The sequence below is a fragment of the Suncus etruscus genome, chromosome 9 (genome assembly GCF_024139225.1).
Source record: "Suncus etruscus isolate mSunEtr1 chromosome 9, mSunEtr1.pri.cur, whole genome shotgun sequence".
Lineage (NCBI taxonomy): Eukaryota > Metazoa > Chordata > Mammalia > Eulipotyphla > Soricidae > Suncus > Suncus etruscus.
In genome coordinates, this window is record NC_064856.1 from 55,990,417 (window position 1) to 56,001,581 (window position 11,165).

Genomic DNA, 11,165 nt, shown 5'->3' on the forward strand with positions numbered 1-11,165 from the left:
TAAAAGAAAAACCTATTGGGTTTTATTTTTTATTTTGCTTTCTCTACATTATAACTAAGTTGCCAATGTTTCTTTATATTACTCAAATATCTTAGGTTACTTATCATTAATAGTAATATTGTAAAAGTTCTATAGTAGGTTAATATTTCTACAAACCCTTATACTGATAATGTGGAAATATATATTCTGTCTTAGCATTTTTGTCTTAAGTTTACTGAACACTTTTTCACCTAAGCTACTATTTTAATAATTTTATTTTTGAATTTTCCTAAATTAAAATAGATAATTACATTATATTTTAGAAAATTATATTTATGAATATGTAATTTTAGTATAACACATCACAAATTTCTAAACATAGTAAAAATACTTTAGACAAATGAGTGAACCAATGTAACGATCTAGTTACGATTGAGATGTGTAAAATTTTTTTGCATAAGATTATTATTTTGTACCTCTATTATATTGAACTATTTTATAAACTATCCCCCCAGTTAACTGCTGCTCCAATTAAGAAAATCAATAAAATTCAAAATAAAAAATTTCAAAAATAATTACTGACCTCATAAAGATATGCCAGTGTTTATTTGCTCATTATCTATTGAAATAATTTGGGAAAAATAAAACAATTTGGAATTTTTAATTTTTGGATTACTTTGATAAACCTGTAAAATAATTATAGCATATTTTGTTTAGTAGTGTTTTTAATTTTTCTTGGGCACCTAGAATAAAATTACTGGGATCAATAATAAATGTATAATAAATAAATAATACATAATAAAATAATAAGTAAATAATAAATGTATAGATTTTTGGGCCACACCTGGCAATGCTCAGGGGTTATTACTGGCTCTGTGCTCAGAAATCACTCCTAGCAGTGCTCAGGGAACCATTGGGATGCCAGGAATCAAACCTAGTAGACCATGTGCAGTCCTACTCACTAGGCTATCATTCTAGCCCCGAACATTTTGTTTGTTTGTTTGTGGGCCACACTAGGTGGTATTTAGGGGTTACTCCTGGCTCTGTATTCAGAAATTATTCCTGGCAGACTCAGCAGCCATAGGCAATGCTGGGGATCTAGCCGCTTGTAAAGTTTCCCCATTGTGCTACTGCTCCATCCTTTCATATATTTTGATATAAATATCAAAGCATACTATATATAAATATATATTTATTATATATACTATATATAAATATACAAGCATACTATATCTAAAATATTTCAGAGTATATTAAGAAGTCAGAACTCATGGGAATGCACTGTTTACTTCAGCTTGCAGGCACTTATTTTTAATAACTTTCTCTTAGGAAAATACACTGTTTTGGGCCCTTGGAGAATTTAGGTTTGTGACTTTGAGATAAGTGGTTGGCAAAAATTTATGATGGAGAAAGAAAATATACAGGAATAGAAATTCAGTGACAACTTCTCGATGGGTTTTGAATCTTCAGGTTACAGTCAGTCTTCACTGTCTAATGCCCAGTTTTCAAAACCTCTCATCAGTGACTTCTTTGCTCAGTGAATATCTGAGCAGCCCCACAGGTGAGAGTAGGAAATATATTCAAGTGACTGCTTCTGTGAATGAAATTCTGCAGAACTTTTAAAGAACTATCCTTTACTCTTCAGTACTGTCTTTCACTTTTGGTAGTAACAGATGATGCTTATCTTTAATTCTCCCTGCATAGACTTCAGTACAGAAATTTTGATCCAAAAAGATTATGCAGGATCAAAATCTTCACAGAAGATCCCTAGAACTTAAAGGGTAACAACCTCTCACATTGACCTATTAAATAACCCTTTGCTTTTTTTGCTGACTCTGTTTTTAAGTCTTTTACATTTTCCATGATCACAAGTAAATAGCCACAGGGGTATCTGGCCTTCTGATTTTGAAATTCTATGGATTTAGAAAATAAAATTAATATAAAAGCTAATTTAGACTTCTGTTATTGTAAAACCCAATAGCTAATATGCAAAACCTCTGCCATATTGAACATACTTTATAATAACATACTAAAAATTAATAATTTATGCATTGTATAATCTTCTGGAACTCAAAGTAGGAAGGAAAAAAGTATACTATTTTAGTTCAAAACATTATTTGGAGGATATTCCACACTAATAGACACTGAACTTTTTTTATTTAACTCATATTTTTCTGCTAATGGCTTATACTATATGTGTTTGGGTAAAATTATGTATAAGTAAAAAGTGAATACATGTATTTGTGATAATGTTTTAATTCATTAAACAGATATTTATTGAAAAACTTGCCTTTGTCAGATGGTAAGTATAAGATAAGTGACAATCTTTGAAAGAATTAATAAAGGGTAGGAGAGATGGCATGGAGGCAGGGCGTTTGCCTTGCATGCTGAAGGACGGTGGTTCTAATCCTGGCATCCCATATGGTCTCCCAAGCCTGCCAGGATCGATTTCTGAGCGCAGAGCCAGGAGTGGCCCCTGAGCACTGCCGGGTGTGACCTCCCCCCCAAAACAAAAACAAAAACAAAAAAAGAATTAATAAGTTTAGGGCCAGAGCAGTGAAGCAAGCGGTAGGGCATTTACCTTGCACCTGATTAACCTAGGATGGACTGCGGTTTGATCCCCCTGAGTCCTATATAGTCCCCCAAGCCAGGAGCAGGTTCTGAGTGCATAGCCAGGAGTAACCCCTGAGCATCACCGGGTGTGGCCCAAAACAAACAAACAACAAAAAATAATTAATAAGCTAGAAATAAACCAAATTGAGTTAGAAGCAAAAATAGATCGTATATTACAAATATTAATAATGATAGGTTTAAAACCTATAGAAGCAGAGAAAAGGGGAAAATATTTCACTTAGGAAGTTTGTGAAAGCTTGGCTTATGACATTAGAGTAGGCAAGTTTGTCTGGTTATATGACTGACAGTCAACTACAACTTTTTAATTCTGTATTCATGGTAATTTAATTTTAAAAAGTTTTCTTGGTTGATAAAGCAAGAAGTAAACTTCCACTGAGAAAATGTCATAGGCAAATGCCATAAATTTATGAATCTCTGTGCACAGGTTTAAAATTAGGTAATGGGGAGAGATGGTCATATACATTGTCATAAAAACATGAAATCAGATAGAGATGTTCTAGATTATTTGGATTTAAGCTTATAAAAATGGAGAGATATTTAGTTGTTTTAATGGTGAATTGAAGATTATGTGACTAATTTTCTAAAAAATGTTCCATTATTTAACATTAAAGTATAATGGAAAGAGATGTTTTAGAGTTGAGACAATACAAACCATTAGGCCAGAAAATATGTTGGCAGTAGATGGGATAGAGAAAGAACAAATATTTAAAACAGGCAGTTAAAACATAGTGATTAAACATAGTGGAATAGAAAGGAAGAAAAAATTATTCTCATATGCAGTCCCAGACATAGTCTTATTAGTTGTGTAATAGAAGAAAAAATGAACCTTTATAAATAGAGAATAAATTATCAGGCTAGGAGTTAGTTGCTTGCCTTGGATGCACCCAAGCCAGTTTAATCCTTGACACCACAAATGATCTCTTGGTCACTGTCAGGAGTGCGATCCTTGAGTAAAGTCTGTAGTAACTATTGAGGAGAAAATCAGAAGAAAAACCTAGCATTGCTGGGCAAGAATCCAAAACAACAGCTAAAGAAAAATCAGTTGTGAAGAAAACAGGGATATAAATAGTGTTAGTTGTCTTGGAACTTATAGGAAAAATGTATATTAATATTAAATATTCACATTGTTAATTAAATCACACATATTTTTATTAAAGATAAATGTAGATTAAAATAAAATAAAGTAATAATTATGCTTACTTATTATTTTATTTAATCTTTTTAGCACGTTGAGAAAAAAGAAGCTAAGTACTCATTTTATATATGTGGTAACTTAGATTTTATATAATTGAAATTATTCAAGATGATAAATTTATTAATTTACATGATTTATAAGAACAAATTGGAAAGGAATTTTAGAAAGTAAAAACTCAACTAATGAGAATTCAGTCTGGAAAACTTCAGATTTGAGGAGTCAAGATATTATGGGAGACTTCAAAATGGATATTTCAGTAGAGTCATAGGAACTAAAGTTATATGAAAATTGGAGTAAATTTATTGACACTTTCAGTCATGGATGCATTTAAAATAAAGCAAGAAAATGTGATTAAAAGTTTTGTCAACAAATGAAGAGAATAATTACTACAGATAAAGGACAAAAGGAAGATACATGTTTTAACATAAATACTCAGGGATTACGCCTGGTGGTGTGTCAGGGACTCAATATTGGAGACTGAATCTGAGTAGGCCACAGGCAAGGCATGCGTAATAACCATGTTTTATATCTTTGGCTTCCATCATTTTTTATTATTTAATGGATGTGATATTGTACTATAACAGTATATGAGTTTCAGATATATGCTGATTTTTAGCTAGCAAAATTTTCTACTTAATGCAGTAATTTCTATTTAAAAAATATATACTACATTCAATTCACTACTAAAGGTTCAATTCTATTCTTCATCATATTTTTATCCCTTTAGCCTAATTTACCCAACTTTCATCACCCTTAATGATAAGGGTGATGAAACATTTTTTAACTTCTGACACATAAACTATTACTCCATTATAATTTATTTTGTTCTGTATTATGGTATATTGATATAGCATTTATTTTTAAGAAAGAATAATAAATTAAGCTAGTTAATTATTTTTCCCAAATTAAGTGAAATGCCAACATAATAATTATGTTTTCCATTCACTCCTTAATCCCAGGACTAATCTCTGAGTAATTGCGTCTTTTCAAAATTATTACTTTAAATCAAATACATTCTTAATCCTGTATAGCAGTGTCTTAGTTTATAAGATTAGATTCATTTTTAGTGTTTTTGCACATATTTTCTTTTTCCTATTGATGATTATATATTCACCATGAGATTGCTACTAGTTTCTCTCTTTTTTTAAATACAGATTTTGTTTCTTTTTTTCCCCATATGTTTATTTATGGGTTGATTTGCTTTTTGGTCACATCTAGAGATGCACAGGACTTATAGGAATAAGTCTCTGCTCTGGGATGACTTCTGGTGGGGTTAAGAGTACCTTGTGGAATGCTGGAGACAAATCCCAGATTGGATACATTCAAAGCAAGCACCCTACCTGCTGTAAAATTTGGATACCATTCAGTTTTCATTGATATGATTTTCTGAAAATATTTTTAGTTGGGTGTATGAAAGATAGCTTTCTGGATCTGGTTGGGACATTTTTCTTCCTAATTCAGATAATTTAATGTTAAGGCATTATCTGTCTTGAAATTATAATAAGCCATGAATTTGTGTTTTTTTAATAATTTTTACAAATATTTAATAAAATATTAAACATGCAAGTTTGAAATTTAAAACAGTAAAATATCTGATTACTTTTGGGGCATTTTAAATATAGACAACAGCTGAGGTTACAGATTTAAATGAGCTCTCTAAGGAACAATGCAAAAGTAAAGAGAAAAAGACAAAAAACAAACCACAAAGGATAGGATAGTGAGGATATTTTCACAGATGTACAAGACCTCTTTTCCACCTAAAATACAAACTAAAGAAAGACTTACTCTTTCCCACATATCTCCTCAGTCCTTGCCCTAAATTTTCCCATATCTTAATTTTACAATGAATTTTATTTAGGGACTCCAAGTAACTAAGCCTACTTTCAAAGTGTGTCTCTAAAATTACAAACTGTATTTAGTCTGTAAGCATTATTTAGATTTATACATGTTAATTCTGCCTACATGATTTTAATTGCATGCTGCTATTGAAAATAACACTAAACATTGAGTGATTATTTATTATTTTATTTTAGGGGGCTCACACCTGGCAGTGAATAGGTCCTACTACTGCTTTAGTAATCACTAATGGCAGTTTGGAAGACTACCTATAATGCTAGGGATTGAACCTGGATTGGTTACATGCAAGATAAGCACACTCTCTACTGTAGCATTGGTGAAGGGGGGGGGGGTGTTCTTTCTATAACTGAAATTCAACTACAAGCATGTTTGTAATCATGGTGCCTAAATAAAGATATTATTTAAAAAAAAAACCACCTCAAATATGGCTGGAGCAATAGCACAAGGAATGGGGCATTTGCCTTACACGTGGCCAATCAGAGTTCAATCCTCAGCTTCCCATAGATCGCAACTCTGCCAGGAGTGATTTCTGAGCTCAGTGCCAGGAGTAACTCCTGAGCACCTCTGTGTGTGCCCTTCTCACCCCTCAATTAAAATTCAGAGACTAGGGCCTAAAGAGGTAGTACAGTGTATTGGGCATTTGTCTTGCATCCCATATGATCTCCCTTTTCTCCACTGGCCAGGAGTGATTTCTTAGTGCAGAGTTGGTTGTGCCCCCCCCACAAAAAAAAAAAAAGCAAACCAAAAAGTTTAGATACTAGAGCAAGAATCTGAGGTTTTGAATCCTAACTTTGACTTTCGTGTGACTAGTAAATTTCTTAATATTTCTAATCCTTAATTTCATTAACGGAACTATAGAGATCTGAAACTACACTTTTCTATAAGATTGTTGTGAAGATTAAGTACGTTGATTAGAAGAGACCCATATACATTGTTAGTGTTGAAGAAATGTTAGCATCATCTGAAACAGCAGGGAATCCCTGATTGAAGAAGGAAATCTGACCATATTGCCTTTATCAGGTCCCAAATCTTTTGGTTTAGGCTCCTAGAGCATAGTCTAAGTGCAGATGTTTTATTTAAAAAGTGACTAAAGGAAATAGTTTTAAGTAGCTGTGACACTAAAACAGGAAACAACTAAATACTCATAAGCTATTAAATTTGTTATCCTATTAACAAATGTATGGATTCTCAATGAGGGCTATGTTAACTCCCATCATTGAAAAGAAAAAGAAACATTAGATACTGCAGTGATTTTATGCTTCCCCCCAAAGCTTATAGTTCCTAAATAGATATGCAGTATTTATGAGTATATATAATATTTGTGAGTACAATCATACAAATGATGGTGATTAGGAGAAAAAAATCCAATTTGGCTGTTTAACAATACAACAATAAAATGATAATAATTATAATCATATGGTATAAATGCTCTGGAGCTCAACCTTTAAGATGCATACTGAATGCTTCCTTACTTTACTCAGATACACACCAAATGCCTCTGATGCAGTTATTTATCAACTACCACTAACCATTGATTAAAAGTTGCCTTGGGGTACTAAATAATCTGTTGCCCCAGGTAGTATTAGTGAGGTGGGGTGATGTAGGAGGCTAAATATCAGTGATTCTACCTGAGGCAGAAAGGTTAACTTCAGATGAAGCTGATGTCAGAGGAAATCTGAGATGGTATGTTATGGGAATATAATATAATATATATATATTATAATAGCCAGTATTCAGTTACCTAACATTCAGTTTGCAAGTTTAAGTTCTTGATTAATTCAGGCTTTTTTTCTTTAACAAAGTCTTCAATAATAAGTTCTCATTATATTGTATTTCTGAGTGTTACTTCCTTTTTTTAAAAAATATCATTAGATCTCTTTGGAATGGGCACTATTTTTTTGTTTCTGGGTAATATCTGGTGGTGCTCAAGGTTTACTCCTGGTTCTGAACTGAAGAATCACTCTTGGTTGTCTCTGGTAAAATATTAGGTGTTGGGCATTGAATCTGGGTGGACAATGTGCAAGGCAAACACTTTTCCTACTGTATCTCCAGTTCCTGTCATGTGAGCTGTTTTTTTTATAATGATAAGGTTCATAGTTCTTTTAACATTTTTTAATCCCTGCATAAATTGCTAGCTAGTAAACTTCTCTATATAACACTATGAGAAAAAAGAACGAATAACTGCAATTTATATTTAATACCCAAATCATATCTAAACCTCAAATTTGTCACTGGAATCTGTGCTTTTAGTTGGAAATATAAACGTAAAAATGATTTTTATTAACTTACAAGTTTTCCTCATTTTCAGACTGCTTACTCAGGTAAATGTGAAATATATCTTGAAAAGTAAAATATAAATTGATGCTGGAGAGATAAGTGGTAAGGCACCTCTGAGTAATTCCTGACCTCAGAACCAGGAGCATCACCAAGTGTGGCCAAAAAAGAAAAAACAAAAACAAAACAAGAAATAAGGAAAATAAAAAATGAAATAGAAATATATCTAATGTGACCTCATAATAATTTAGCAATATATAAATAAGTTGAGTTTATGATTAATTGATAAGTCATAATATGATATTCAATCTACTAAGTGAATCAAAATTTGGAAAAATGCTTAAAATTATATATGTTGGTGAAAACAGCAGTATATACTCCCAGGCTATTTAGAAATTAATAAAAATAAAAGAGCTTAAAGTTTATTTGACATACTTGTTAACATCCCGATTATTTATAAAAATTTGCAAAAATCACACATTCAAATGATTTTGTCTTTCTGATAACAGGTAAACAGGAATAAACCTCAATGGGAAAAGGAAACCATACTTCTGTGACTGAATTTATTCTTTTGGGACTTTCACAGGATCCAAAGATTCAGGTCTTACTGTTTTGCATTTTCCTGGTTATATACTTTCTCTCTGTATTTGGAAATTTGCTCATAATAATCCTTATCCAAGTTGATTCTAGACTTCACACTCCCATGTACTTTTTCCTCAAACACTTGTCTTTTGCAGATCTCTGTTTCTCTACAAGTATTGTTCCCCAGATGTTAGTCCACTTCCTTGTGAAAAAGAAATCTATTTCCTTTGTTGGGTGCTCACTACAGATAGTTGTCTTCCTTCTAGCAGGGTGTACAGAATGTGTTCTGCTGGCTGTGATGTCCTATGATCGCTACGTGGCTGTTTGCAAACCTCTACATTACTCAACCATAATGACCCAGAAAATTTGTGTCCAGTTGGCCATTGTATCCTGGATCACTGGAGCACTTGTTTGTTCAGTGGATAGTGCTTATACACTTTGTTTGCCCTATCAAGGACAGAATGTAATTAATCATTACTTTTGTGAACCACCTGCACTCCTGAAGCTGGCTTCAGCAGACACCTATGATGCTCAGATGGCCCTCTTTTCAGTGGGTGTGGTCATCCTATTAGCACCAGTCTCCCTCATTTTTGTCTCCTATTGCCATATAATCTCCACTGTGATTCGAATGCAGTCAGGGGAGGGAAGACTCAAGGTGTTCTCTACCTGTGGCTCCCATCTCACTGTTGTGGTTCTCTACTATGGCTCTGGAATATTTGCCTACATGAGGCCCAACTCCAAGACAATGAGTGAAAAAGATAAGGTCATCTCTGTGTTCTATTCAATTATGACTTCTACATTGAATCCAATCATTTACAGTCTGAGGAACAAAGATGTGAAGGAAGCTCTCAGGAAGCTTGCTGGAAGATAGCCAATTTCAGAGGCAGTGATTTATGATGTTTTTTTGAAACTTTTAAAGTATTGTCATTGACAATTAAAGCTCTCTGCTACCATCCTTTTATTTTTCAAAAAATTTTTATTTTATTCTTCAAAAATATTCATTACATATGTTAAGCTAATCTATGCAATTGGTGTTTTCCTAAAAGAAATTGAAATCAATAAACAAGATAACAGAAAAATAGAGAACCAATTTAAAATCTAAATAAATAAGGAATATCTTATAAAACTGTGCATCCACAGAAAATACAGTACTATTTCAAGAGACTCAACTCTAAGTTGATTTATTATTTTATTTTGGCAATTAGTAACCAATGGGGCAGAGAAGATACCTAAATAAGACAATTTCATGATTAAAGTTCAAATGGAATTATCTAAGAATGTTTAAATAAGGAAACTGACAAGGAAAGCTGTAAACAAATTAAGTGTGGTGATCCACAATATTAAGTAGTTTTTTAAACTATATTCTGCAGAGGACAATTCATAAGATAGTTTACCATTCAGATATAATTGATAATAAACTGCTCTTTCTTACCTTCAATAAATTTATTCTGAAATATAATGATTTAATGTCTTGGTACATTTTATGGTCACTAACATAATTATCAGAGGACTTATGTTCTACATAATTTTTTATAATTCTAAATCTGGGTATATACTACATGAAGAACATTAATAGTATATTTTAATGTTAAGTGTAAAGAGAGTTATTAATCATATTATATATACTGTGCTTTAATCTTTCTGTAATTTTCCTAATTAAATTGCTTAAGGGGGAACCCCACCACCAAAATATCTGGAAGGTTTACAGTGATTATATTTCAACACAATGATACCTTTCTTTTTTTCAAAAGAATAAAGTTCATTCAATACCCAATACCTAATACTGAACCTTTTATCCAAAAATGCTGTGTTCTTGGCATTTTTGACTTATAGTTAATATGGTCAGCCATTTTTTCAAAAACTGTCCTCAGGAAAGCTTTCTCAACCATTTATTCTAACTCAGTACATTTTCTTGTTACTGTCTCATTAGAAGAGATTTTTATCACATTTATATGACTATGTCTTATATATTCATTTTGAAACTTCTTTCTTATTGTTTTTATTTAACCCAGAAGATTGATCGAAGATCAGGCACGTGGAAGGCAAGTGGCCAATCCAATGTATTATTTCTTCAACTTCTCATTTTGAAATCATTTGATTAAAGTCAGTGTTAAAGCTACAATTAAATTAAGATGAATTAATGAGATAAAAAGAAATTTTATAAGATTTACCAAGAAACTCTTGCCATAGTGGCATGTCAAAATGTAAACAGATTTTTAAAATAAGGAATATTTAGTAGCCAGAAAAGCTCTATAGTTGAGAATTAGGATTGAAAGCAGAGTACTGACACAAAGAAGTGACATTGGACAGGTAGGTTCCTTGACACAGTGATTTTATTATTTATTTTTGCTTTTGATTTCTCAGTAGTTGTAATTTTATTTTATTATTATTATTTTAAAATAATTTATTTAAGCAACATGGTTACAAATAAGTTTGGAGCTGGGTTTCAGCCATAGAATGTATACTGCTCTTCACCAGTGAAACTTTCCTGCCAACAATGTTCTCCATTTCTCTCCTCCCCAAATCCCTCCATGTCTTTAGGACAGGCATTCTATTTCTCTTTCTCATTATTGTTATTTTAATTGTCAGTGAAGTTATTTCTCTAACTGTACTCCAACTTTTTGTGGTAAGCTGGACATTATAG

The 11,165-nt window shown here is 32.1% G+C and overlaps 1 protein-coding gene across 1 annotated transcript; it reads left to right on the plus strand.

Annotated features, from left to right (window-relative positions):
• The first annotated feature begins 8,450 nt into the window (after positions 1–8,450).
• LOC126018325 (olfactory receptor 2D3-like) lies at positions 8,451–9,392 on the plus strand. Its single transcript, XM_049780479.1, has one exon. It carries the CDS (start codon positions 8,469–8,471, stop codon positions 9,390–9,392), a length of 924 nt encoding a protein of 307 aa, XP_049636436.1. The 5' UTR covers positions 8,451–8,468.
• Positions 9,393–11,165: the final 1,773 nt, after the last annotated feature.